This window comes from Arabidopsis lyrata, assembly GCF_000004255.2.
Source record: "Arabidopsis lyrata subsp. lyrata unplaced genomic scaffold ARALYscaffold_3, whole genome shotgun sequence".
In the NCBI taxonomy this organism is placed as follows: Eukaryota; Viridiplantae; Streptophyta; class Magnoliopsida; order Brassicales; family Brassicaceae; genus Arabidopsis; species Arabidopsis lyrata.
In genome coordinates, this window is record NW_003302553.1 from 8,123,247 (window position 1) to 8,151,224 (window position 27,978).

At 36.6% G+C, this 27,978-nt stretch overlaps 5 protein-coding genes, 1 long non-coding RNA gene and 1 pseudogene across 8 annotated transcripts; 4 read left to right on the forward strand and 3 right to left on the reverse strand.

Moving 5' to 3' along the window:
* The first annotated feature begins 1,574 nt into the window (after positions 1-1,574).
* On the forward strand, positions 1,575-4,531 carry LOC9319225. Its single transcript, XM_021031081.1, has 11 exons — positions 1,575-1,922; positions 2,001-2,076; positions 2,161-2,247; positions 2,335-2,448; positions 2,546-2,881; positions 2,963-3,243; positions 3,348-3,447; positions 3,551-3,610; positions 3,699-3,785; positions 3,863-3,991; positions 4,088-4,531. The coding sequence occupies exons 1-11, from the start codon at positions 1,885-1,887 to the stop codon at positions 4,373-4,375; spliced, it is 1,596 nt and encodes a 531-aa protein (XP_020886740.1). The 5' UTR covers positions 1,575-1,884; the 3' UTR covers positions 4,376-4,531.
* Positions 4,532-4,628: 97 nt separating this feature from the next.
* LOC110229918 lies at positions 4,629-6,154 on the forward strand (annotated as a pseudogene).
* Positions 6,155-7,129: 975 nt separating this feature from the next.
* LOC110229919 (F-box protein ETP2-like) lies at positions 7,130-8,730 on the forward strand. Its single transcript, XM_021031083.1, has one exon. The coding sequence runs from the start codon at positions 7,437-7,439 to the stop codon at positions 8,586-8,588; it is 1,152 nt and encodes a 383-aa protein (XP_020886742.1). The 5' UTR covers positions 7,130-7,436; the 3' UTR covers positions 8,589-8,730.
* A 717-nt stretch (positions 8,731-9,447) lies between these two features.
* On the reverse strand, positions 9,448-11,551 carry LOC9319226 (RING-H2 finger protein ATL65). The gene is made up of 2 exons (XM_021031082.1): positions 9,912-11,551; positions 9,448-9,704 (listed from the first exon to the last, which is right to left on the reverse strand). The coding sequence occupies exon 1, from the start codon at positions 11,310-11,312 to the stop codon at positions 10,062-10,064; it is 1,251 nt and encodes a 416-aa protein (XP_020886741.1). The 5' UTR covers positions 11,313-11,551; the 3' UTR covers positions 9,448-9,704; positions 9,912-10,061.
* Positions 11,552-12,833: 1,282 nt separating this feature from the next.
* Positions 12,834-15,162, reverse strand: LOC9321351 (proteasome assembly chaperone 2). The gene is made up of 7 exons (XM_021033711.1): positions 15,009-15,162; positions 14,540-14,705; positions 14,232-14,290; positions 13,930-14,048; positions 13,470-13,707; positions 13,241-13,364; positions 12,834-13,150 (listed from the first exon to the last, which is right to left on the reverse strand). Exons 1-7 carry the CDS (start codon positions 15,066-15,068, stop codon positions 13,071-13,073), a joined length of 846 nt encoding a protein of 281 aa, XP_020889370.1. The 5' UTR covers positions 15,069-15,162; the 3' UTR covers positions 12,834-13,070.
* A 6,012-nt stretch (positions 15,163-21,174) lies between these two features.
* Positions 21,175-23,249, forward strand: LOC110230326 (protein JINGUBANG). Its single transcript, XM_021032893.1, has one exon. The coding sequence runs from the start codon at positions 21,512-21,514 to the stop codon at positions 22,934-22,936; it is 1,425 nt and encodes a 474-aa protein (XP_020888552.1). The 5' UTR covers positions 21,175-21,511; the 3' UTR covers positions 22,937-23,249.
* Positions 23,250-23,855: 606 nt separating this feature from the next.
* Positions 23,856-25,181, reverse strand: LOC110230247. 3 transcript variants are annotated; one of them, XR_002333362.1, is made up of 5 exons: positions 24,903-25,181; positions 24,731-24,804; positions 24,481-24,557; positions 24,277-24,391; positions 23,856-24,162 (listed from the first exon to the last, which is right to left on the reverse strand). It is a non-coding gene; the product is annotated as an uncharacterized LOC110230247 (long non-coding RNA). The 3 variants fall into 3 exon arrangements; XR_002333361.1 differs by having other exon boundaries at positions 24,481-24,560; XR_002333363.1 differs by having other exon boundaries at positions 23,856-24,165; positions 24,481-24,560.
* Positions 25,182-27,978: the final 2,797 nt, after the last annotated feature.

Here is a 27,978-nt window from a genome sequence, read left to right on the forward strand (position 1 = left end):
AATCCACATTAATGAAGGCATTAAAATCGACACTAACAATTAAATTATTTAGATATTCAATTATTTTAAGATTCTTATATCTTATTTGATATTTTTTTTTAATATCTCATTCTTTAATTACTGCGTTTAGAATTTATTGGTTGTTACCTATTTTTTGGTGAAATTTATTGGTTGTTACTTAATAAGTAATTATGGTGCATTTATTTTAGTTAATATCTAATTTAAAGGATTTGTTTTCTTTTATTATTAATAAACGAATAACATGTATAGAAATAAAAGATTTTTCTTGCGACTCCATAATAAAAATATTAAACTCTTATTTTCTACATTTCTTACACATAATATCCTCTTATTCAATAACAAAAAATATATATTGCATATTTTTAAAAATATTTATAATATCTAAATTATATAAAAAGTTTGTAATATTAATATTATTTCAACTCTATACAAATTTAATATATAAGTATATATATCTTATGGGAACCATTTAAAAGAAATTTTTAAATTGACTTGAATTATATAGCTTTTAAATAAAAGTATTATTAAAAAGAAAAATAACTAAATGATGTTTAATTTCACGGGACGGGTAATATGATGGGACGGGTAATATGATGGGACGGGTTTGGGTTGATATTTATAAAAGATAGTATACCACGGGTGAAATCCTAAAATTAACAATCAAAATAATCTATCAAACAAATTACATTTTGATTTTTTTAAGAAAATATAGCCCCGCGGTGTACCGCGAGTTAAAATCTAGTCTATATATACATTTTTGGATGACTTTTAGCAAATAAATCCTGGAGTTGGAATGTATTTACAAACAATGCCATTGGAGTTAATTCTTAAGATTTGAAAAAATTAATTAAAGATATTATTCTAAAGATCGTTCCTCAAATCTCTTCCAACTAATTACTTTAAAAATCTCGATAATAACTATTCCGTGATTTACTGTAATCTTCAAATATATTTGGTATGATTTCTCATAATTAAAGATCCATCATTAATTGCAATAATAAATAAAAACAATAATTTCCTTTTATTTTAAAAACTTTCTAACGACAAATGTATTGCAAAATAAATAATTTCCTAAAACAATTACAGAACCTAATAACTGTTGTAGACTTTTTAGGAAAATAATTACGTAAATATATAACTTAAAGATAACAATTACTCATCAAATCTTTTTCTTTTGTTAATATTGTATCATAACAAGACCTAAATCAATGGACTACTTATTCTCTATATATAAGGAGGTTATTTAGTCATCAAATCAATGTGCATGGTAACACAAATGTGTTATTAAAAAAAAATGATGTTTAATTTCATGGGACGGGGTTATATGGTGGGACGGATTTAGATCGATAATAATACCGGAAGATATACCACGGGTTAAAATCCTAAAAATAATAATCAAAATTCAATATATAATCTTAAACACTAAACAAAACAAATAATATTAACAAAATAATTACAACTTAAAATTTACAACTTTTTAGTTAAAAAGTCGACCCGCGGTACACCGCGGGTTAAAATCTAGTATTTTACATTTTTTAATCAAATTTTCTTTAAAAAAAGATTGTACACTTTGTATGATTCTTATTTAATTATAGTGAGTAGTCTCATTCCATTCGTGGTATAATGCTATTCACTGCAATTGCTTCTGTTCTTTAACCTTTCCTTTGTTCTTCTTCTTCAGTAACTTTTCTTTTGTCACTATCTATATTGTTTTATATCTCTCATTTAATGCTCTGTTTTCAGTGATTTTCAGCTGTTGGGTCGTTTTTACTTCTGAGTTTTTTCAAATCACAAAACTCTTCAAAATTAATTAGGCGGGGGATTTCAAGTTTTTCATACAAGTAGAAGACTCTTAAGACACTCATGACGACAAGAACATCGAAACATAAACGTTCTAGAAGGTTCTGTCTCTTCTTCCTCTTGATTAGTTTACATTTCATTTACTAGTCTTGTCTTACCTAGTTTCTGTTTTTTTCCAGCGACCCCGTCCCCAGAAAATCTCTCAAGAACAAGAAATCAAGTGAAACCCTTTACAACATCGATCGATTTCACATGGTTAGGAATCTTCAAAAGTGTTTAATCTTTTTCTGGATCTCTTTGTTCATCAAATGAACTTAAGTTCTTAATATTGTTCTTTAGGATGAACGTTTGCAGAGAGAGATAGAACAGCTAAAATCTCTTCTAAAGTCCAGAAAATTACATCCCAAGAGAGTCTCAAGTGATGAGGTTTATGAAGTTTTCTCAGAAGACTTTTTGTGGGTTCTTTGAGAAAAATCAAAACAGATCTCAAATCTTTTACTGTTTACTCTGCAGATTGATTTGTTGCTTCAAGAAGATGAAGTCTTAGTACGGCGAGAAATGGAGACAGTCATTCGACGCAAACTGTTCTTGGAAGATTCTAAAAATGAAGATTCTTCTATCCCCAAGGTTAAAAAAGCCTCAATAAGCTTTGGTTACCTTTTAACACAAGTAAGTCCCCTTTGAATATCTTGTCTGAGGATGTTTTCATGATTTCTTGATTTAGGAGGCAAAGAAACTGGTGAGGGAAATCGCGGGTTTGGAGCTGCAAGTGATGTACTTAGAAACATATCTTCTTTTGTTATATCGAAGATTCTTCAACAACAAAATTACATCTGAATTAAAATCAGAGGGGAAAGAGATATCAGAAGCTATTCTTGGGAGCACTAAAGTCACTGATTCACCCAAAAACACAGTCTGCAGTTCGCAGAAAGTTGTAGAAGACTCTGGAATCTTCCGCAGTCACTCATCCTTGTCTCATTGTTCAGGCTATTCCTTTAGAATGTCTCCCCAAGCAATGGACTCGTCATATCATCGATCTCTTCCTTTCTCAATGCTTGAGGTTAAAGAAATTGTGTTAAACAGTGAATGTTTTTTGAGTTTCTTTCTTTACCAATGGTGGTTTACGTTTTCGCTTTTTCAGCAATCCGATATCGATGAAATGATCGGGACATATGTTTCTGAAAACGTTCATAATTCACCAAATAGTTTGTCTGAAGAGATGATCAAGTGCATCTTACAAGTATTTCGTCAACTTGCTGATCCAGAATCACTCGATGATGATCGAGAAACAAGCAGTCCTTTCCGCGGGAAAGAGCGACTGAAGGTCATTTGTCGACCTTACGACAAATTATTAATGGTGAAATCGATATGTAGAGACCCAGGGAAGTTAAATGCAGTTGAACCTGCTTTGAAACATTTCAGGTTTTTCAATCTCAGGCTCTTACAATAATAACTTTTTTTGGTTTATATATATCAACTCTGTTATTTAATCAATTTTCTCCTTCTTCTCAATCCAAAATGTTTAGGTCGCTTGTTAATAAGTTAGAAGGAGTGAATCCAAGGAAGTTAAATCATGAAGAAAAGCTAGCTTTCTGGATTAACATACACAACTCTCTGGTTATGCATGTAGCGTTAATTTCTCAAACTAAACTTCTTTTAACAAGATCTTGCTGATAAATCTCTCTCGACATTAATTAGCTATTTTGGGTTTGTTTTCGTCTCTTTTCAGTCGATAATTGTCTATGGGAACCCTAAAAACAGTATGAAAAGAGTATCTGGGTTGCTGAAGGTAGGGTGATCTTACTTTGCAGAAAAACTTGGGATACAAGTCATTGGTAAATTAACAATGACTAGGGTTTTTCTATTGTGTATTATAGGCAGCGTACAACGTTGGAGGTCGAAGCTTGAACTTAGATACCATTCAGACTTCAATCCTTGGTTGCCGTGTCTCTCGTCCAGGACAGGCAAGTCTATGATTGATTTCGATTCTGAAAATTCGACTTTGACTTGATGAGGGCTAATAAGGATTGTGTATTTGCAGGTATTTAGGTTCTTGTTTGCTTCTAGATCAAAAGGTAAAGCTGGAGATTTAGGAAGAGATTATTCTATAACTCACTCTGAGCCTCTTCTTCATTTCGCTCTTTGCTCGGGGAACTTGTCAGATCCATCAGTAAGCAAATTAAATCCCCTGGCTCAACATCGTTTCTTATCTTACACGCTATTCATATGATGAAGATTAAGTTTTAAAGCAAAACAATTCTTTTAGGTTCGTATATATACACCCAAGAACGTGATGATGGAGCTAGAATGTGGTAGAGAAGAGTATGTAAAATCAAACCTAGGAATTTCCAAAGACAACAAGATTCTTTTGCCGAAGCTTGTTGAATTATATGCCAAGGATACTCAACTTTGCAACGTCGGTATTCTCGACATGATTGGGAAATTTTTGCCTTGTGAAGCAAGAGATAGAATCCAGCAGTGTCGGAACAAGAAGCATGGAAGATTCACCATCGATTGGGTCGCACATGATTTCAGATTCGGCTTGCTTCTCTGAGAAGAAAATAAGAGTTATGAACCGTGGTTTCTTTTCCCCTTTTTTTTCATCTGATGTGAGCGATGAATATAAGAACTGTCAAATTTTCTAGTTATGAGATCATATTTAAGTGTAGAACTCAAACTATGTAAGTGATAACACCAGATCTATTTATCATTGAACCCAAGAACTGTGACAGAACAGAATCAAAGACAAGGGCTCACAGTGTCAGAGGAAGAAGAAGCAGGTGGGTGATCTTAACCGGGTTATACATTCCCGGAAACATTGTCTTCTTCAAAACACTTAAACCTTGTTCTGTTTTTCTTACTAAAAATATTTTGGGTATTAACTGGGCTTTAAATTGGGCCTTGTTAGATTACTATCAGGTCCATGTGAGACTCACTCTTCGAGATATTTACTAAATTGGGGAAGAGGAAACCCTAGATTTGCTGTTGTATTCAGAAATGGAAATGACGATATCGGAACTTCTTCCAAAAGATTTGCTAGAGGAGATACTCTGTCGCGTTCCGGCGACGTCTCTGAAACGATTACGATCTACTTGCAAAGCATGGAACTGTTTATTTTAAGATGATCGGAGATTCGCAAGTAAGCATTTTGATAAATCCGCAAAACAGTTTCTACCACTATTGTTGAGGACTGACTACCGGATTTTTCCGATTAGCGTCAATCTCCACGGAAATAGTCCATCTCTAGAGTTTAGAAGTGAGCTAATAGAGCCTGATTCTAAGAATTCATCAGTTCGATTTGAAATAACTCGAGTCTTTCACTGCGACGGCTTGTTGTTATGCTCCTCCCAAATCGACGCATCTAGAGTCTTGGTTTGGAACCCTTTAACTGGTGAAACAAGGTGGATCAGAACCAGCGATTTTCACAAAGAAAAAGAAGGCCGCAGCTATATATGATCTCGGATACTACCACAAATCTTCCTGCAATAAGAGCTACAAAATGTTGAAATCTACGATTTTAACTCTGATTCATGGAGGATTCTTGATGATATGATCGGAGACGTGAGCTTTGGATACTCTGAACTCAGCGTGTCTTTGAAGGGAAAAATACTTACTGGTTGGCTAGAGATGTAAACGAAACGCCCCGCACCATATCGTTGCTCAAATTTGATTTTTCAACAGAGAAATCTGTACATGTGCCTCTTCCCTATCAGAGTCGTCGTTTTGAAGCTAGTAGCCTTTCCGTTGTTAGAGAAGAGAAACTTTCTGTGTTATTACAGCGAGATGAAAGTTCTAAGACTGAGATATGGGTGACAAATAAGATTGATGACACCACCACCGAAGGAGCAGTTTCTTGGACCAAGGTCTTAGCATTGGATTTGAGCCCTGATCCTCAGATTTGGTATGATGCAAGTTTCTTGCTAGAGGAGGACAAGAAAGTCGTCATTTCTTGTGATAGATGTGAGAGATTGATTGGCGGCGGCGACAACAACAACATATACTTGGACAAGGCCAAAGACATGGTCTACATTGTTGGGGAGGATAATGTAGTCACTCAAGTGGAATGTGGAGTAGATGAAATGGAAGGATGTTGGCCAGTTATTCTTAATTATGTTCCAAGTTTGGTTCAAATCCAGCGAGCTGGAGGCAAAAGGAAAAGAGGTGGCTAAACAAGCTCTATTACATGTAATCTCTCTTTTGTGTGTGTGTGTGTGTGTTTTCTTAATTCATCTTGCTCGTGCTCTTTGAATAATCCTTTGAACTGATATGTCATTAAGATGTTGACATGTTGTATTGTCAGATGTTTCAACTGCCCCGTGTTCCTTGCTTTAAAGACAGTTTTTTAAAAAACATTACGATCAAATCATGTCTTATAGAGCAGATTTCTAAAGAAGATATGAGAATTATGTTTCAAAATTTCAAGCTTAAGGAAGTCCTTAACAAAAGTGATTCATTAAACATGTGCAAAGCTTTTGTACTGGTATTTTCTCTGAGTTTTCTTTTCACCCAAGTTACGAGTTTTACAACTATAAATAATCACCCATTCACTTTTAAAGTTCTGCCACTAAGCCAAGCATGGTATCTGACAAATATACTATGTTCCAAGTTTGGTTCAAATCGAGCGAGCTGGAGGCAAAAGGAAAAGAGGTAACTAAAAACCTTGTTCTTTTCTTTTCTTTGTGTGTGTGTGTGTGTTTCTCTTAGTTTATCTTGGTCATGTTCTCTCAGTTTCAAACTTTTCTAATTCAATGGACAAATTAAAAGTGATTCAGAAAACATGTTACAAGTTATACAACTAGAAATCATCTCCCATTTCACCTTACAAGTTGTACCACTAAGCCAAGCATAGTATGTTGTTTATATCTTACAAATACACTGCTTAAGGTTGCAAATATTGGACCAAAAAACAATCCCCAAAATCCAAATTACTTGAAACCACAACTTTGCATGTTTTGTATATTGTAACGTGCCAGACAAGGATCAAGAGATACGCTGACATTTGGGTAAACATGGCCGAGGTATCCAGTCCATTATCTAGGACCTGCTTGTGTACAAAAAAAATACAGCAGAAACATAGCACTAAACAGTCCAATAGAATGGCCAATTGAAACCTTTGATTCCATGTTAACACAAATTATATTCTTTATTACCATGTCTCAGTTTGGCTATGTCTCAGTTTGGCTAAACAAGATTGTGTAAATGGACATCAAGAAACCGCTGCATCGATCTCTCTTGCTTCACGACTGCACAAAGAGAGGAATAACAAAGCTTAGCAAGTTAGCAACACTAAGATCACAACAGAAAGACAAGTTAGTAACACAAAAATCAGGGTTATACATGCTTCGAGTCTTTTTAGCACCAGAGGAAAACCTTCACAGTTCTACTAACTAGCTTCAGACAATTATCATATATACAAGAAAACCAATGCTCAATATGATCTCATGGGAACGAAATAGGGGAAATTGGTAGCCTAAGGATTCTGTGCAAATATATGGGCTTTAAGGTGGGCCTTGTTAGATACTTATCAGGTCCATGTCACTCACTATTCAACATTTTACTGCTGAACTAAATTGGGGAAAGAGGAAGCCCTAGAGATTTGGTAAATTCAGAGATCAATGAAGACGCCGGAGCAGCTTCCAGAGGATTTGGTAGAGGAGATACTCTGTCGTGTTCCGGCAACATCTCTGAGACGATTACGATCTACTTGCAAAGCATGGAACCGTTTATTCAAAAATGATCGGAGATTCGCAAGTAAGCATTTTGATAAATCCGCAAAACAGTTGATACCTCTATCGTTGAGGAATGACTACAGGATTTTTCCAATTAGCGTCAATCTCCATGGAAATAGTCCATCTCTAGAGCTTAAAAGTGAGCTAATCGATCCTCATTCTAAGAATTCAGTAGCTCAATTCGAAATATCTCGAGTCCTTCACTGTGACGGCTTGTTGTTATGCTCCTCCCATGTCGACGAATCTAGAGTCTTGGTTTGGAATCCTTTAACTGGTGAAACCAGGTGGATCAGAACCGGCAATTTTCGCAAAGAAGGTCGCAGCTTTGATCTCGGGTACTCCCAAGATGACAACAAATCCTGGATCAAGAGCTACAAAATGTTGAGCTATTATCGTGGTACCAAATATTTTGAAATCTATGATTTTGACTCTGATTCATGGAGGATTCTTGATGATATCATCGCTCCAGGCGGGAGCATTGGATTCTCTGAACTTAGCGTGTCTTTGAAGGGAAATACTTACTGGTTGGCTAGAGGTATAACAGAAACGCCCCGCATCATATCGTTGCTCAAATTTGATTTTTCAACAGATAAATCTGTACCTGTGCCTCTTCCCTATCAGAGTCGTCGTTTCGAAGCTACTAGTCTTTCTGTTGTTAGAGAAGATAAACTTTCTGTGTTATTGCAGCGAGATAAAAGTTCCAAGACTGAGATATGGGTGACTGATAAGATTGATGAGACCACCAAAGTGATGTCTTGGAGCAAGGTCTTAGCATTGGATTTGAGCCCTCATCTTCAGATTTGGAATGATGCAAGTTTCTTGCTAGGCGAGGAGAAGAAAGTCGTCATGTGCTGTGAGAAATTGATTGATGAGAACAAGGTCAAAGACATGGTCTACATTGTTGGGGAGGATAACGTAGTCACAGAAGTGGGATTTGGAGTAGATGAAATGGATGGATGTCGGGCAGTTATTTTTAATTATGTTCCAAGTTTGGTTCAAATCGAGCAAGCTGGAGGCAACAGGAAAAGAGGTAACTAAACACTGTCTACATGTAATCTCTTTTCTTTGTGTGCGTTTGTTTCCCTTAATTTATCTTTGTCATGTTCTTTCAGTTTCAAGCTTTTCTAATTCAATGACAAAAGTGATTCAGAAAACATATACAAAGCTTTCTCCTTGTCTCTTCTCTGAGTTTTGTTTATTTCACCCAAGTTACAATAACTAGAAGTAGAAATCATCACCCAATTCACCTTACCAGTTCTACCACTAAGCCAAGCATGGAATGTTGCAAATATACCAATTGGTGCCGTCTATATCGTACAAATAGCAAATATTAGACCAAAACAATCCCCAAACTACTTGAGACCACAACTTTGCTTGTAACGTGCCAGGCTAGGATCAGGAGATATCGCTGAGATTTGGGGTAAACATGGCCGAGATATCCAGTCCATTTCGGTATGACCTGTTTGTGTAGAAAACCCAACAGTAACATAGCAGCACTAAACAGTCCAATAGAATGGGTAGTTTTAGTAGATTTGGTTGTGCGATTCTTTGTACAGAGGACAAACCCTATAAAAGACATAAATGATCATCATGTATCGGTCTTGAGTCGGGTTTTCGATTTGGCACAACAAACCAAAAAAGTTGGGAGAGCAGATTTTCGCACTGATAATTTTTTGTCGCCGGAGATCCCCTCAATTGACCAGATTGGACAACCCGCTACGTCCACGGCCAGATTGTTATATAAGAGTAAGGTAACATGAGCTTCAGATCAAGCACCAGCAAGATTATAATGACCTCAACGGCTCAACGTTCAGCCATCTCCTAAACCTTGTTCTGTTTTTCTTACTAAACCGGATATACTCGCAATAGATCCAGATCTTCTCAGTGGTTAACGTCATTCATCAAAATGTTAAAATCATCAATTATTTTGGCGGGTCAAAAATTTAATCGACAGCTAATTAGAAAGTTCAGCGACATAAAGTTATTATAGAAACGAAATTTAATGGGTTTGTTGACTTTCGTTTCTATAATAACTTTGGCAGCTTTGGAAGTTAAATGCATTTTGATAACTCCAATAGAAAAGAAACGACAAACGAAACACCCAAAACGCCACCGTACAGGCTCCAAAACCTTCATCGTCTTGGCGTCTCTGGTCTGAGATAGTAATAAAACAAAGTGTGTATAGTAGTCAGGAAAATTCAACGTACATAGTAATAAATTATTTATTTCTCTATGACTATAGGTTATATTATATCATTCATAAATGAAATCCGTATTTTAGCAGCATTAAATAAGAGAGGTGAAGAAATAAAGGTATGGCTATTATTTATTTATACTTAGAAAATAAAATTAAAAACGAACCTTGTTGCGAGCAGCTGAGCAATTTCTGAATCTCTCTATCTTCTCTGTTTCGTTCATTTTAATTCCATTAAATGCTTAAACCCCACATTCCATTAATGCTCTCTCCTTCCACTTCAATTTTTTTATCATCACCACCGTCCAAATTTCGTCTTACATCTCTACCCTACACGTGTCCCTTCTTCTCCATCTCTCCGGTGATAACAGTGCCTCTGGATCTCCGCATCTTAACCGGCTCGATGAGTGCGGTGCTGTTCTGAAGAACATCGGACTCGTCATTGATTTCGTCCGCCGCGATGAGCTTCCCGTCGCTGGGATCCGTTCCGATATCGGGTAAAACACTCCCGCCGATGATCTCCGCCGGAAGAACGGTGATTTCGTGCTTCTGTAGTAACGGAACGAGAATACTCTTGATTTCGAAATTAGGTTTCCGAACGGTGATTGACGTTTGTTCCATGTAGATCTCCGGTATCTCCATGGAGACGCCGTTGCTGGCTCCATCGTTACTCTCTCTGATTCAGATTCTCTCTCGCATTCGAACGAGTACGATCTCTTCAGCTCCCGGAACCGAGAAATCGCCGGTGATGATTGCTCTTCCACCGACGCTGTGATCTCCTGATCGTTCGTCGTCACCGCCGCAGCAGCGACTGTGTTCCAACTGCTCCGCGACGGTGTGATTTCGCCGCGGATGATGATCGCGTTAGTCTCAGCATCATCATCGAGGCTCGGACGAATTCGAGGAGCCATTAACGGAACGAACGGAGACATAGGCGTTATAACTCCGGCAGCGGCGGATCCGAGAATCGCCGTACGGCATAACGGACAGTTAGGGTGAGATCGGAGCCATTCATCGATGCATTCAAGGTGAAAAGCATGGAAGCATAACGGAAGTGTTCGTACATAATCACCTTCTTCGAATTCCAACAAACAAACAGCGCAATCTCTGCAATTTGCGGCGGAGGTTTTCCCAACAGCGGTTTTCCCGGTGCAAGCGGCGGCGGAGTAGAGAAATAGCGGTAGCGTTTTGATAACGGAATCATCTAATCCGTAAGGAGAGTAAGAAGAGTAATGAAAAGAGTCGAAAGGGAAAGGGGAAAACGATCGGAGATCAGAGGATGAAGTTGAAGCAGAGGAAGCTGAAGATAGGTGAAGTAGACGGCGCCGTCGGCATCGCCACCGTCTAAAACGACGGAATAGAGGTGAAAGAAAACGGCGGGAGATGAGACGAGAGTAAGTTACGAATAGAAAAGCGGCGGCTAGAATCACCACCATGGCGATCAATGGAGGACTAAACTCCAAAGGAGGATCTGATGAACGGGAGAGAATCTCTTCTGTTAAACCGGAAGATGGTGAAGGAGACGGTGAGATATCGCCGGAACGAGGTGGTGGCGCGACAAATCGCATGGTAGTTTGGTTATAAAAAAAAACAAAACCAAAAAAAGTATAACAAAGAAAAGAGTCTGAAACAGAGGTTCCAGTGAAAGGTTTAAACTTTAAACGTAAATGTGTATTTGGGGACTTTGGTGGAAAAAAAAAAACGTTGACTAAAGGTAAACGGTATTGGGAAAAATAAAATTAACAACACGTCAGTGTTTTTTTTTTTGTTAATGTAAACAAATACGACGATCCAAATTGATTCATAATTAATCAAATAACTGCAGATTTGGGTACATTATGTAGGTACAAATTGAGTAGTTAGGGGATATAATTATATAAAAAAACTAACAGTGAGATCATAATATAGCTAGGATTAGGAAGAAGAGATTAGCAATCTAGCAAAATGGAATGAGGGGATAGAAAAAGAAGAAGATAGTGCTCTTTTAGGGTTGTTTGATTTTAATGTGGATTTGATGTGGTGACCCACTCTGATACTAATGGTTTGTGGAACTTTATTAAGTGGATTTTTGCGACTTTTTTTTGGCTGATGGTTGGATCAAAGCCTTTTTGAAAATTCTTCTTTCTCTATTTTTTCAGTCTTTATCTCCATTTGTTCATACTGGGGTGCTCATCCACTGAACTAGGATTTTTCCTTTTTTGGTGATATAATGAAATAGATAGAAATTTCAACTTACTTTTAACAAATTTCAACTTCATTTCACTTTAAATTTCTACTACTAGTGAATTATAAATTTATTATATTATTAATGTTTTTTTTTACATTATCTAAGTTTATTATCCCTAAGAATCTATGATTATGACCAATTACATGCTTATTCGGTGGAAAAGAAATTCCACGGATATTAATGAAAATGACATCATATGTGAATGTTCAGGTTTACTAATATGATAGAGTTCAAGAATCAAGATTATGATAGTCAAGTCAAAGACTGTGAATTTTTAAACATATATACTTTGTACTAGTCTTCAAAATATGTGAGAAAAGAAGTATTCCACTAACCAAATTACATGTACATAAGTTAGGTCCCCCAAGAACCAAAAACTACTTGCATGTATTTTTCTTGGTCAGAAATTACATATATATAATTCTGGTGGCAATAAAGGTGCAAATTAAAACCGGTCAGAAGTACTTGCCTTGGCCTATCTATACAATAAAACACAATGACTCCATAATTTATTGCTCAACTACTTTCTTTGTGTTAGTCCCGGAGATATTTCTTACATTATTGTTCATGCAAATTTTACTATTTGTTTGCATCCACAGAAAAACGCATAACCGGTCACATCAAATACATTATGCTTTCCGGTCTGAGACTTGAGGTTAACTGTTTAAGTGATGTTCGGTTTAAGATTCAGTACACGGATCCTGATTTAACGTCTTATCCTCGTTGTTTATAATCTTGTTGTCCCAAGGGCCACTAAAAAACACCCAACATTTATGATCCAGAGCTTATACCAAATTTCATATTGTACTACCCATTAATCAGAAAAAGATTCACGTCCTGATTAAAACATAATTTCAGAACGTGATTAAAACTCTCCTATTTTATTATTCTGTCTCCCTAGAGACATTTTACTCTAATAATGAAATTATACTTGTTATGTTTTGTTATACAGTAGCAGATTTGATGATGAAAAACTGAGAAAAAAAGAGGGGTCTCTATCAAATTAAACCATCTCAAATGTTCATAAACTTCTCATTGGATCATAATTTTACTACTACAACAACCTCGGTGTCTGACTCTGTGAGCTCCAACAACAGTCTTAAAACATGGACATATCTGGAGGAGCTCCATACATACTCTTCCACGAATACGGTATCCGCCATTTCCCACCTTCTTCCCCTGCACAAAAGAATATTCATAGTAAGTTTCATCGCCTCTCATGATTGATTGCCCGGGTGTTATTACCCTCGGAAGAAGAGAACTTTATACCGTGGAACTTATCAGGAGTCAGACCCGTAAGCTTAGATGCAGCCTCGGCTAGAAGAAATGCTTCAGGAATGTTGTCTCCTTCAGAACAGTAACATAGCAGGCATGTCACCTTCAAGCCTCTTGCCTAACCCCAAAACAACATAAACCCCACACAGGCCACATAAGTCTTTCAATCATCTAAAATGAGTCGTCGTGTGGCTAAATTGTTCATTATAAGGCATTTATTTACCTTATAAGCTGAGAACAGAGCTGCAAATGGCAAGCTTGGATAGTAGTCTATGTCTTCAAGTTCATCTTCTGAAGGGAAAGTCAGCTCTTCTTCACTGTTCTTCTCAAAGACAGAGCTAAGGTACTTCCAACATCTTCCTTCTGAATCATACTCGCGCAATCTTCCAAATCCAAGCCTTTCACAGTGATCATCTCTTCCATCAGATTCGGCGTTAGACAGATAATACACCTGTGGGCCTCTAAAGTAATTGCCGAGGAAAACAGAAATGAACTTGTGAAGAGTTTGCTTTTAGTAAGAAATTAAGAATGTGTAAAGATTAAGGTGCAAGTGAAGCTCATTTATCAATCAAATCTGTGATTACAGATCTCTGATGCTGTTTGCACCAGTCTATATTTAGTTCTACACCGAAGGCATATGAAACTTTTTATAGCAAACACATAAAAGGAGGCGTTATAGTTACCTCGACATATCCAAGTTATGCAGCCTTTGAAAGTCTAAACTCGATAACACAATAACGTGCTTCTTTCCACTTGAAGCAGCAAAATCGGCTATATTCTCCGCAAATTTAATCATCATTCCCTGTTTTAATCAACATTGTAAGTTAAAAAAAAAACTCAATAAAATTCCCTTTTTTTTAACTGAAAAGCTCCAGCTAATTGGCATTTCATAGTCTCAAGTCTCAACACAACAAGCATTGAATGCAATCCTTCAAAAAACAGGAATCGAAATAACAAGGGACAAAGCTGCCAACAATGTATATACCTTTGCAACTGGAGACCGTTGCTGAGCAAGAGTAGTAGCAATTGAAGATGACTCATAAACTGAAAACACAAAACCAAAGCGCAGAAAAGAATGAGGTTTCACAAGGATAAAGGGTTGATTCAACAATATAAAGTGGCATAGATCTAGGCATCGAAACTATTTTATAGTTTATAGCATATAATGTTTTATTGCCCTATATAGCAACATAATCATATAAACCAGAGGATCCTTCATCTAAGAAAGTAAAGCACCTCTCCTCAATACATCAAAGCCTAATTAATCTTAAACGAAGCAGATAGAAAACGAACCCTCAAGAGGAAGGGCGATATCGCCACAAGGAAGAGGGCCATAAGCGTCATTTCCAACACAAGGAAGCAGATATGGATCATCGAGATAACCAACTCTCTCTGTACCGGTAGATGACACTAGAAGATCAACAGCTAGCTGCCCCACATTCCCAATTGACAATGCAGGCTGGTTGGGGAAAACAAAATCAAAACTTCATCAATCATAAATCTCTATTTATGAGAAAAATCAATGCTTCTAGACCCTAAACCTTTTTCCTACAAGTTTCATGTCTGTTTCTTGGAATTTCAAAGTTCCCAAGAAAAGTTTGGCACTTTCTAACTTTTATTTTCTCGTCAAGTATAACCTAATTTCTCAAGAAAGCTACAGTTTTTAAGCTTTATAGACGGAAATATCGAAAGGGAACGAATACCCAGAAGCAGAGAACCGATCGAAATCGAAGAAAAGCAAAGGAAACGAAACACAACTTACGAGAACTAAAGTCGAGCAATCTTCATTCACTAGCTTTCCTTCTTCAGCAACAAACTCCATTTATGAAAACCGAATCGAAGGCAAAACACTGGTCACAGAATCGGATTGCAAGTTTCTCAAAAGATCAAATTCCAAGAATCTGTCTTCTTCTTTGGGCGAGCTTGAAGAGAAAGCCAGTGACTAATTTGGGCCAATCAAAAAGTAATATGGACCGATATGGGCCAGTTTAAAGCCCAATAAAGAAACAGATGATTGGAGTTTTGGGAAAACAAAAATACTGCCAAAACTACTGTATTATGGACTAGAAGAAGTGTACTTAATGATTTAAGCCGTCTCTGCTTAGTTTTGCTTATGGATTACATGTACTTGATATTAAACCGATTTCTTCAAACATAATTGAAAGTGAGGTAACCGGTTTACTTTATTTAATCTGAATCGAACAGGGCATAGGCTCGATTTGCAATGTACCAAATATTCCAAACCAAAAAGAGGAAATTGAACCAATTAGTACAATTCTAATTTGGTTTTAGTGGTAAGTTTTCACTTTGTATCTTGGTGAGTTTGACATATTTTCATTAATGGTTTTGAAGTTTGACATGAATACTTGTTTATCATCGTAGCTTCTCTCTTCTCAAGAATGGAGAAAGATTGTTATTGTCGCTTAAAGACAATCTCTGATCAATCTTTGCATGGGGTTGCTAGGAAAGCCTTCAAAAAGATTGTTAAAGAGGCAATTAGATTGATTGCTACGAGTTTTGCTTGCTAAACAGTAGAAATAGGTCAAATTCTTTCCCCAACAAAATAGTAGAAATACTCTCATCACTACTTTAGGTTCAGTAGATCTAAATGGTCTCTCGTGGTTTATCTATACATTCCTTCAACAGGTCTAAATGCATGTACACGTTGATTTCTAATCATAGAAATATATTTCCAAAACTAGCCACATTTTGTTTGCATTTTCTGCACTAATATGAAAAATTTGTCGGTTTAGCTTTATAATTATAGAAACAAATAATTTCAATCAATTATCATGTATTTTTTTTTTTACTTTTTTGCCAAAATCATATATAGCTACCAAATTTCTTTTTATAAAATATTAAAACTCACTGTTAATAAATCAAGTAAGTTTAAAGAATAGGACCAGCAAACCTTACAAGGACAAATAGTTAAATCAACACCAAAAACATGTAAAATGAAATCTTTTCACTTTAAAGTGATTGATTAGACAACTATTATCCAGAGTGATCCATATCATATGATGACAAATCATATATAATAATTCAAATGAATGAGTAAATCATTTAAAATGAGATGGAAGACTTTATGATGTTGGCTGTCTCTTTCGTTGGGTACACTATGTTCCGTTTCTTGATCGCTCTCCTTTTGGGTTGTATTAAAATCGTGATAACAAAATGTTCACTCAATCGGATGATACAAGTTAACGTATCAAAAAAGAAAAAAAAAACTAATTACGATTTACAATAGACTGAAATTAAGTTGATTTTAAAAATATGAGAAAAACCATTTAGGTGCTTTACGACAAAGACTTAATGACTACTCAAGTATTGTTGAGGAACGTAAAATAAAATAAAACTATTATGGATCTGATTGTAAAAAATTGAAGGACACTTTGTAGCATTGTAGGTCTGTTAAGGAGTGGTAACCAAATAGTCCATATTCAATGATATATTATGAAACCAAATCTTATCCTCTAATTGAAAATTCTTATTACTGTAGTTTGACCGTGTCTAAATATTCGTCCTATGTCCATAAATTAGTTTAACTTATAATTCCAAACAAAAATTCAACCAAAAAAGTTTCTTAATTAATAAAACTTTCTTTTTGTTATCACACACGTCTCTACGATAGTCTTCCAATGGGTGATGTGTCCCTAAAGATCGTGACTTTGTTAGTTTTTCAAAGAGATCATATCAAGTCACGCTTTTTCTCCGTCGAACATGGCCGAATGTGTTGTATGATCCTAATACAGTGTTAAGAAGGAAACCTAGATCACATATTATAATGATAGTTAACTGCGTACAGATCAGATAAACAACAGCAACTAACGGTCCATTGATACGAATGAATAATGAATGATTTTAGACGATTATATATATATATATATATATTATTTTTCACTCGATACGATTATATATATACTCACGGTCACCTAACAAATACACTTCGACTAGTTTTCAACTTTTCATATATACATGGTGATCGATGTCATCACTTTTACGTTTATTACTAATACGTGTACATTTTGACGTTTTTCTTTTTTTTGGGAGTTTTGTTTAGATTCGTGGAATCTGCCTGATGAAAAATATCAAGTACTGTAAATTGGGGAACTTAATTTTATAAAATAGTGTTATCTATACGATTTGCTGGTTCTTTCCATTCCGGTAGACCATGCGCTTGTAATCTCATCCCTGATCCGTTGAGGCACGGTTTATGCTAAAGCAAAATTCAATAAAATTATGGTTATATGGATTAATTGTGTATAATCTAAAGTTTACCAACTTATTACCAGAATGTACAACTACGGCTGTAATAAATCATCATCTATAGACTATAGTATATGATCTTAAAATTAATATTTAGGGACTAATTGGTATTAGGAACCAAAGATCTAAACCTTCTAAGGACATTAGTCGGAAAGCATTCCAAACTCGGTTCAGGCAGTGTGGTAGCCCATCCTTCGGGGTGGTAGTGAGTCCACTCTGTAGCACTCAGGTGCGTTCCTACCGAGGCTGACCGGATCAGCCGATCGGGTATATAAAAAAAAAGGGCATGATAGGATAATAATTAATAATATTCAGGAATATGGAAAATTAACATAAATTTGTTATCGTATGTACGAAACAAATGGATCACTTCTGCAAAAGTCAGCGTGGACGTTTTCTACATTTCGAAACCTACCATGTCAATAAAGAACTCATATGTCGTAAAGATACATTGAACATTATAGTACACATCGGCACATCGCTGTTAGTATTAATTGTTTTTCATCTAAATTTGTAGAAAACTAGAAATATACGCACAGACAACTAAGATTTTGATAACTGGTGGCACAAAAGGATCAAATTTTATGATATTGCACGAAGTCAACAATACAATTTCTTTGTCATTATTTCTTTTGTTTTAAAGATTGTAAAACTTCTTGTGCGAACAATGTTTATTTTATGTTACTCCTGCTGGAACACGAATCACGATCTTTTAATGATATATATCAAGGAGATATACATCCCCAAAATTGTTCCTTATGAAATCTCACGTACTATATGTGTCTACGTATACGTGATTATATATTGTGTTGTGTCTACATATATGCGTCTCTTCAAAGAACAAAAAATTTGATATCGCATACCTTTTTCAGTTTAAAATTTTAATTAATTAGTACCAAGTCAATGAAACCAATATAAAGTCAAAGATAATTATTGTGCAAGTTATATTAAAAAGAAAAAAAACTTGAATCTAGCTCGTTTCAATCTACCAAATCTATCATGTGATATTCAATCTTTGACTTCCGTACCTCCATCGTATATTAGTGAATAATTAATCGATGGTGTAGTGAGAGCTACATGTATCATATTATTTAACGTGTAAATGTAAAAAAATAAACTTCGTTTAGATGTATCTAACTATATTCTTAAATGTATATAAATTGTCTCCATATATAGAAAGCTCAGATTCTATTCGGACCACGCAGCAAGTGCCGAGTGGGATCAGTTAAGCCACCAATAAAATAAATTATCCGCCTTATATAGTTATTTCAGAATTCCTTGCTTATTGGGTAACAAGAATTTGTTTCTTTTTCATTGCTACGGTTGTGATGTTTGGAACTATCAAAGATATAATGGCGTTTCTTTGTAAAAATGATAATTGTTATTAGTTATTATGTATGGCGTGGGAAATTATAGTATCCTTAGCATTTCTTTAATTGGTAATGGTATATATGGGGCTTGTACGTTTGCCATGGTTGTGACGGCATACGCACGTACCATTGGTATTTTTATTTTCATTTTGTTAAAACGTACCATTACCCATTGGTATTATTAATTTGACAACGATTTTTTGTTTGGAAATGTAGATATTAGACAACGATTGATCGTGTAATAATTCAAAACTTATCACATAATAATGCATGCATGTCGTGTCAAATGAACGGCGTGCAAAGTGCAAACTACTACTAATGAAGCAAAAATGTAGATTTGTCTGATTAAAACGATACTTTAGTTATGGTTCCCGAAAGTAACAATATTTCACTTAGAGTCATTATTGTCGATTTATTTAGACTAAGATCATCTAGTGGTCATAATTTTTCTCGGAATAGTCAATAGAAATTCTAACAGTTAGAGAGCAGGCAGTGCAGTAAAATAAACAAAAAGATAGCAGTAAAAATAGTAATATAGCAATTAGCAACAATAGTGCATTACTTTAGTTAAAAATGGTATGCATGATAATACTGTATGTTGTTTTGGGGCAATATGTTATTTAATTGTCCTAATTATTAGTCATTCAAATATGAATTTCGTGTCGTATTGCTATCGTAATAACAACGTCTGAAATGGATAGATGACATGTGTGGACCATTGTCCATTGGCAAGTACTATAGTCGCGTGAGTGTGAAAGGCTTTGGGATTCAATAACTGACCATACCTTTGGATTCCAAAACGCCGTCGTTCCATAGTTCAAGTCCATAACCATTGACGATTTCCGTAAGTTTTGTTCCAAAAAAATTTAAAGATATGGTAAATGATATTTTATACGAATCCCTAAAAATGTCAAAACTCGGCTAACTGTCAATAATTGTTTTCAGTTTTTTATTTACATGAAATTTCTATTGGAATCTATACGGTTTTTATTTATGTTTTTTCGAGATAATTTAAATAATTTAACATTCTCATATGATTAGAGAAGATCCCATATTAACCCAGTTATCCAAAAATTTACTTTCCAAATCATCATCATTTTGTTTATTATCGTAAATGAAAAGTCAATCGACATGAAAAAGACCATTTCCTTTATCGTAATGAAAGTCAATCAACTTGTATGAAATTTTATTTCGGTTGCCCTCATTATTTTCGAAATTAAAAACACATAGGAAAAATGTTTTGCAACTTGTGGTCTTTTTGTCGGCGTTTTGATCCGTACGTATATAAAATTTCATAATAATAATAAGTTAATTATTTTCTATATATACGTACGTATATGTATATTCGTCTCAAACCATTTGTACAAACTTCTTATAAATATATATACAGATTTGATGACATTGATAATGTGTTAACTAAGAAACTCCAAAATTATACAAGTACTATGAAAATCAAAGTAAAATAAAAACTGAAGCCTTCTTAAATGTAACACAGTAACACTTATACGTTATACAAGATAATATTAGTTAGACCAAATATCTTGTTATATACGGTATTCGTGATATGTTATGTTTTTTCAAAATGATGGATAAATTAGAAAAGGATGCATAAATCGATAGAAAAGTAACTAAAAATGATCAACTCGCAAACAGGAATCTAAGCCAAGTCATCCACACAATCACACGTATAAACAAACCTTACTTTAAAATAAATGTTATGAGCTTATTATGGAGATATCGAGCACATTTCTTGAACACTTGATTAAATAAAAGGTACTAGTGTTTCATATATAGTCCTAAAAGGCGCTCCTTATCGTTCATGGAAGGAGTCAGAAAAGTCAAAACATCTGGAAGAAAACCATTTTTTTCTTTCACATGTCGAAAGTGAAATAAAACTAATCAAAACAGAAAAAAAACCAAGTAATTGAAATCAAAGTTCCACTTGGAGAATAGTGATGTTAATGCAACGTGTGAAGATGATCAGCCGCCAACACAGCCACACACGCGTTATCTTGATTTTCTTTCTTATTCAACCAACTTCTAAAAATAACCCCGAATCTTCGTACGGACGCATCTCATGTTCAATTATTTTCACATTGCTCAATCCACGTAATTTACTGAAAGACAAAAAACAATGGAAATTTTTTTTTATATAGGAAATTCAATTTTAGATAAAACCAAAAATACTACATCTCAGTTTATGCACCAATTGTTTTGAGACCGTCTTTCTTTTCTCGACGACCGTCCATTTAGTCTTTCATCAACACTTTTTTATTTCTAAAGTAGCATAAAAATTACATTGTTAATTTGGTCTCATGTGAAAACTGGCGCTTCCGGTATCTGACGGTCACGTCTTCAGTCTAAAACGCCACGTGTCATTCACCCACGTCGTCCGTTCAACAACTTTGTGCTCTCTATATATACAATCCCAAAATCCTCCTTCTACACTCTTTATACATTTCAATATTTCTTACCAAACACATAAAATTTTCTCTCCAAATCCCGAGAAATTTTCGAATTTCTTCCCTCGAAAAATTCTCCACACGACAAGGAAATTAAAACCCTATAATTCCTTGCCAATAAAACCTTCCAACTACTCAATTTTTTTCTTTAGTGTAATCTTGAAAACATGGTAATAGCTACAGAAACCAGTAGTAGTCATCACCGGAGACTCACTTTCGCCGCCTTCTTAAACTCCGATCCCGCCGCCGACGAAGAAGAACAGAGCCACGGTGTTGATGTCATCAATCCCAGTAGTAGCAACAACAACACCAACAAGGATGTCCATTACCACCAACAACGTCAAAGCAATGCTTCGACAACTAGCGGCGATTCGTCTCCTAATCAAGTTCTGTCTCCATGGAATCAAACTTACTCTCCGTACTACACCGACACAACAACGACTCCATCGATGTCTCCCTCACCGTGGAACCAAACATACTCTCCGTACTACAAGTCTCCTTGGATCTACCAGACCAGAAACATCGATGATGATGATACCGACAACGGTTTGATCGGTACGATCGTGAGACAAGACGGTCATGTTTACTCGTTGGCTGCTTCTGGAGATCTTTTATTCACTGGATCCGATTCCAAGAACATTCGTGTTTGGAAAGATCTCAAGGATTTCACCGGGTTTAAATCAACAAGTGGATTGGTTAAAGCCATTGTAATAACCGGAGATAACCGGATTTTTACCGGTCATCAAGACGGTAAAATCCGGGTCTGGAGAGGCTCTAAAAGAAGAACCGGAGGTTATTCACGAGTCGGAAGCTTGCCGACGTTGAAGGAGTTTTTGACAAAATCAATAAATCCAAAGAACTACGTTGAGGTTCGTCGCCGGAAAAATGTTCTCAAGATTCGTCATTACGACGCCGTTTCGTGTCTCAGTTTGAACGAAGAGCTAGGTTTACTCTATTCCGGTTCGTGGGATAAGACTCTCAAAGTCTGGAGATTATCTGATTCAACATGTCTTGAATCGATTCAAGCTCACGACGACGCTATCAACACGGTGGCTGCTGGTTTTGACGATTTGCTATTCACTGGATCCGCCGACGGAACTTTGAAAGTGTGGAAACGTGAGCTTCAAGGACAAGGAACGAAACATTTTCTGGTTAATGTGTTGATGAAGCAAGAGAACGCTGTAACGGCGTTAGCGGTTAATTTAACGGCGGCTGTTGTTTACTGTGGTTCTTCTGACGGTGCCGTTAATTTTTGGGAAGGACAGAAATATCTTTCTCATGGCGGGACTCTCCGCGGCCATCGTATGGCCGTGCTCTGCCTCGCCGCTGCCGGAAGTCTGGTGTTGAGCGGTGGAGCGGATAAGAACATTTGCGTGTGGAGGAGAAACGGCGATGGTAGCCACTCGTGTCTCTCGGTGTTGATGGATCACGTGGGACCTGTTAAGTGTTTGACGGCGGTGGTAGAGGCGGAAGATGACGGCAAAGGCCACGGAGAGAAAGGAGATCAGAAATGGATAGTGTACAGTGGAAGCTTGGACAAATCGGTTAAAGTGTGGCGCGTGACGGAGACGGCGTCTACGGTTATTGGCTGAGATATGCTTGAGGAGGAGTGTACACGCGCCGTCTTAAGTGCGTGGAGATGCGGACTATGGAAAAGGGGAATGTTCCGCGGCCCATGTGATTCCTGCCGTTGTGGTCAAGGCAAGTTTTTATGGCCGGCTAAAAGAAGCAGATCATACAACCAATAGGGAACTGCCACGTCATGAAAGTATCTAAAAGCCTTAGAAAGTTCCTCTAGTTTATTCGATCTTCTTTGTAAAGTGTAACTGCACATATTTGAGTTACGTTTTAGAAAATATTGTTTCATTGTATTAAATCATTTCATTTATATATTATTTTATGGAATTTTTTTTTTGACAGATGGAATTTTATTATTCAGCTTTTGTTATTAATTTTACAATTGAAGAGAAAATTGTAATTGAAGATTAGTAATACCTGGTGTTCAAAAAAAAAAAAAAGATTAGTAATACGTACAACGTACGTTAATAGGTTGATTTGTTGAAAAGGAAGAAAGTCGTTGAAAAATGGGATGTAAAACCTTTTCTGGTATATCCATGAACTTAGGTAAAAAAGTCTCGTTTTCGTGGGATTTAAGAAGTTTGGTACACATTTATATATACATGTATGAATGGGCATTGACATCTAAACACGCCCTTCTTAGCAGGATAGAACTGCTATAATACGTCATTCATTATAAACGCTGTTTCTGCCCCAGTTATTATAGACCTTCCATATACGATAGCGCTTTTGGCATGCTTTGATAAACCCCTAAATACGATAGCGCTTTTATATTATAGCACTGATTGAACGCTATAATATACTTTATTGTAACTCACGCTGAGTGCTGTTTTATATAATCTCGTAGATTTTTTTCGCTATATAAGTTTAATTTGATTTATAAAATAAATTTAATATTGGAACCAAATTTTGTAAAATTTACTTAATTGGACATATACATAACTTTTATAATTTATAAATCATCAACAAGTAATATTACATTAACCAAATAAATCATACATAACATCATATTAACTCTTATACTAATTACTAAAATGTCGCCTAGCCTTAAAAAACTAAAACTAACATCATAAGGGGAAAAGAAAAAACTTCTTAAAACCTTACTAGCATTCCTTATTCCTCCGCCCATGGTCAAGTTGTTCCTGTTGTTTGTGTTTTGGAGCAGCTGATCAAGATCCCAAGCTAAGAAGGGGAGCAAGGAGTTTCACATTCAACCAATGATGATGATTTCCTCTAGTACCTGCTAGACACACAAGGGGTTTCACATTCAACGAATATTTAGTTCACAAAACAACTTAGCAATCATCATATCATTCTCAAACAAAAACATGTAATCAAACATAAGAGGAAGTACCTTTGCAAACTTTAGCATTGTGATAGGAAGTTTGTTCTCCTTCAAGGTTAAGCCTTTCTTACTTGTAGCGAAGCCACTCTTTTCAGCTTCTCACTTTGCTAAGGGGTTATAACACCTTTTAAATATAAAGAAAACAAACTCAACAATAAGAAGAGAGTTAATCAAGAAAGAAAATAAAGTTGAATTGCAGGAGAAAGCGGATACATTTGGATTTAACTTCTATGTTAGTTGCATTCTTTGGTGGAAGTAACTTTCTTCCGTGCTTTCTCTTACTTTTATGCCTGCTAAAAAAATAAAAAACCTCAACCTAACAATGCATCAAACACTTGAAGATTCATCAAACTCAAAAGAAAAATAGACAATGTTAAATCCCTAGAAAAAGGACATTAAAACTGAAACCTTTACAGATTTTTGTAGTGGATTATTGTTAAACTAGAAAGAATCAAATGCTTACCTCTTTTCTATAAACCCATGCTGCAAGTCCCTATTGAATGCGGCAACAATGAAGGCCAATCTCTCATCGAACTCCTTCACATCCAACAAAGAATTAATCCAAATATCAATGTTTGCATCAAAATCAAGCAAAGCATAGAAAAAAAAACTCAGCATTTAACGTAGAAACACACTTTCTCATAGAGCACATCAAGGGATTGATCCAACAAATCTTCTTTATTGACGTCAAGACCCTCAAATTTTCTATCTTTAACATCTCCTTAGCTTCCTTCTCATAAACGAATAAGTTTAATTCATAAAACATCTAGAATCAGAAACAAAATTCACATTGAGGCATTATGTCAAACAAAATAAGTTCATTGTGTATACTAAATAACCTCAAAGAGTGAAACTTTAAGCAATGTTAGAAAGGAACTAACAATTAGTAGAGTCATAACTTATTGAGCGTGGCGAGGAGAAGACGGTGGCGGATGTGGATGTCGGATTTACACACTCAAGTATTTTATTAAGTGGGAAATATTATTCTTGAGGGACAAAAATGAATGTATAAAAACTTGTGAATTGCTACGAAAATTGCTATAATATTTCTTTCGTTTTTAGGAAGAAGATCCCTTTACATGGCCATTGGCCTTTATATTTATACATAGAGAATTGACATTAAAATGAATAATTAAGTACAATTATTCCCTCTTAAATGTGTTCGTTTTGATTCTTCGATTTTAATGCTCAACGTTTGAATTTGAGTTGACTCTGATCTTCGTGGGCCTCGCCTTGATGGCCCAAGTATCCTTGAACCATCTTACCCATGCCTTCTTCATCGAGCTCATGCCGTAATGCAATCACTTCGGATTCTCGAAGTGGTGACAACCACTTCGACCGTTCCTTCGACTGATGGGCTTCATTCTTTACGGGCCATTATCTTGACTACGTGGCAATCTTTGGTTGGTCTCGTACTTCTGGTGCGGGATCCGACACCAACAATTAGCCCCCCAAGTTCTTCGAAGTGCTATTCCAATTCGGAGGACTTTAAATGCTCAAATAGCCAAAGATTGCGCTCGAGAATCTTTCTGATTTCCCGCCGAAAATCTCATCACTCCTTTAATTTCGGCACTAGCCTTTTTTAACTGAGTGACATCTGTCATCATTATGACCGTATATTGTTTAATTACTATTAAAACGGGAAAAACCTTCCCACTTCCCACACGACTTCCGAGGCGGTTTCATCATTAGCTTGAGGTAACTTCTTTTCACCATTACTCTCTTCTTTTTCTTTTGTGCTTTAGTCAAAAACTCTCTCTACTTTCCTTCACAAAAACCTCTCTTCGCCGGATCTTGAATTTTTCATTTTTCCCAATGACTTCCGATTCCGATAGACCCGAGTCTCCGTCTTTCGATGAGAGGCGTTCTAGTAATGATGAGTGCACCCGCTCTGATGATATTGCCGGTCCGCACTATAGGTCCACTTGTACTCTTCATGCAAACCGAGAAAGCTAGGTCGGACTTGGAGTCAGACATCAAGGAGCACGAAAGCAACCTGATTCTGCTGGATCAAATCCATGAAGCAGATTTCTCTGAGGACCAAGAAAGGACCGAGCTGTCGACTAAACTTTCTGAAAAACGGAGTCGCTTGGCAGCTCTTTCCACTTCGGCCTTCAACCCGCTTGACTTCGAGGAATTCTTTACTGAATCACCTCCTATAAGTGAATCGGGTTTAGACTGGGCAGGTAACGCTTGGCTCCTGAGGCTTACCTTTTTCTTACCTTGTACCTTTGATTGACTGGAATTATTATTTCTAGGTTCAAGTGAGACGGAAGACGTTGTCCCGCCCGCAGCTCCTATGGTATCAGAGGTCACTCCGGAGGTTGGTTGTACCGCGGAGGGTGGTCAGGGAGCTTCATCTGATCAAGCACCAGTCAAGGAGGTGAATGAAACTTTGGTTGCTGAGCCGGAGTCCGAGGTGGGGATCACTCCGTAGTGGCTGTGTCCACTTTAAATTGGGGATTGTCCCTTTAATTTTAAGACTTAATTTCGAACTTATTTTTGGCCTAAGGAGGCTTTATTATTTTTTTTTTTAAACAAGATATTTGCCTGAGGAGGTTTTTAAACCTTTCTAGGTTGTGACCCAAGGGGGTTTGGTTAAATTTATATGCGGGTTTGCAAAGCCCGCTTTTTAACCTTTTGTGGCCTTGTGGCAATGCTTTTGAGATTTTTAGGCTGATCAGACCTTTCTCTTTAGAATGCGAGAGCTGAGCTCGGCTTAAAGCGAGTTCCCCACTTCGGGTTTAGTCAACTCGAAAAATTTATTGGGCTTGGGCCTTAGAAACTTTTGCAGTTAATGCGACGGTTGCTCTTTCCCTTCTTAAGGAAAACGGCTCGTCTTTTAATGCAATAATTGCCTTTTCTCGATTTTCCAAAAATGGTTTAAACCACTCGGACACGCTACCATTAATGGATTTATGGTTCCAAGACAAACCCTAAATCACTATAAATAAAGGCTCACCTACCTCTAAGCTTTATTTAAACATGACTCTAGAATCTTACTTGAGAAATATTTTAAGAATGGAAAACGAAACAGTAGCCCCCGTTGATCCCGGCAGCCCACTCTTCTTGTCCGGCGACGGCTTTGAACCGGCCGGCGTTCTCTTCCCTCACGCCGTCATTCACTTTCCTTCGAAGGAGAAGAAAGAGGCTTGCGATTTTATTGACAAGGTAAATATTAAAGTTTTTGATTTAAAAACTTCTTGTTTCGTCTTATTTACTCATTTTTATGTTAGGTTGCCGACAAGCACCGTCGCTTGTGTGAGGAGAGGCAGCGGCTGGGACTCAAAAGGCAGACGCTCGAGGCTCGCATCGCTCGGGTTGAAAGGAAGATACGGGCCTTGGAGAGCGATCCCTTTCAATGGGAGTGGCGGAACTTCGACTCCGTTGCTGAGATCCCGAAGATGCTTCGGATGTATCTCCGCGCCAGAGGAGTCCCGGGTCTCGTGAACGCCCCTGTCTGCGCCGTTCCATCCGACAGTGAAGAGGAAGTGGACTTGGAGGAGGAGGCCAGCAACTGCCGGAAACGCGTTCGGGATAGTTCCGAAGTGGATGCCAAGAACAAGGCGTCCACCTCGAAGACTAAACCGGCGATGAAGGAGCCTGTTCCTGAGCCTCTCCCATAAATGTTCTTTAACTTCTTCACTTCTTCTTTTTTTTTTTAAAACTCGTAATGGGCTTCGGCCCCCTTTTTATTTATGGAAACGCTTG

Bases quoted from the DNA above. Each gene is read 5' to 3' on its own strand.
- LOC110229919 (XM_021031083.1), top strand. From the start codon at position 7,437: ATGAAGACGCCGGAGCAGCTTCCAGAGGATTTGGTAGAGGAGATACTC.
- LOC9319225 (XM_021031081.1), top strand. From the start codon at position 1,885: ATGACGACAAGAACATCGAAACATAAACGTTCTAGAAG. The intron at 3,244-3,347 runs GTTTTTCAATCT...CAAAATGTTTAG, and splicing joins CCTGCTTTGAAACATTTCAG to GTCGCTTGTTAATAAGTTAG. The intron at 3,611-3,698 runs GTAGGGTGATCT...TGTGTATTATAG, and splicing joins GAGTATCTGGGTTGCTGAAG to GCAGCGTACAACGTTGGAGG.
- LOC9319226 (XM_021031082.1), bottom strand. From the start codon at position 11,312: ATGCGATTTGTCGCGCCACCACCTCGTTCCGGCGATATCTCACCGTCT.
- LOC9321351 (XM_021033711.1), bottom strand. From the start codon at position 15,068: ATGGAGTTTGTTGCTGAAGAAGGAAAGCTAGTGAATGAAGATTGCTCG. The intron at 14,706-15,008 runs GTAAGTTGTGTT...TTCCCCAACCAG, and splicing joins ATTGCTCGACTTTAGTTCTC to CCTGCATTGTCAATTGGGAA. The intron at 14,049-14,231 runs GTATATACATTG...TGATTAAAACAG, and splicing joins AACGGTCTCCAGTTGCAAAG to GGAATGATGATTAAATTTGC.
- LOC110230326 (XM_021032893.1), top strand. From the start codon at position 21,512: ATGGTAATAGCTACAGAAACCAGTAGTAGTCATCACCGGAGACTCACT.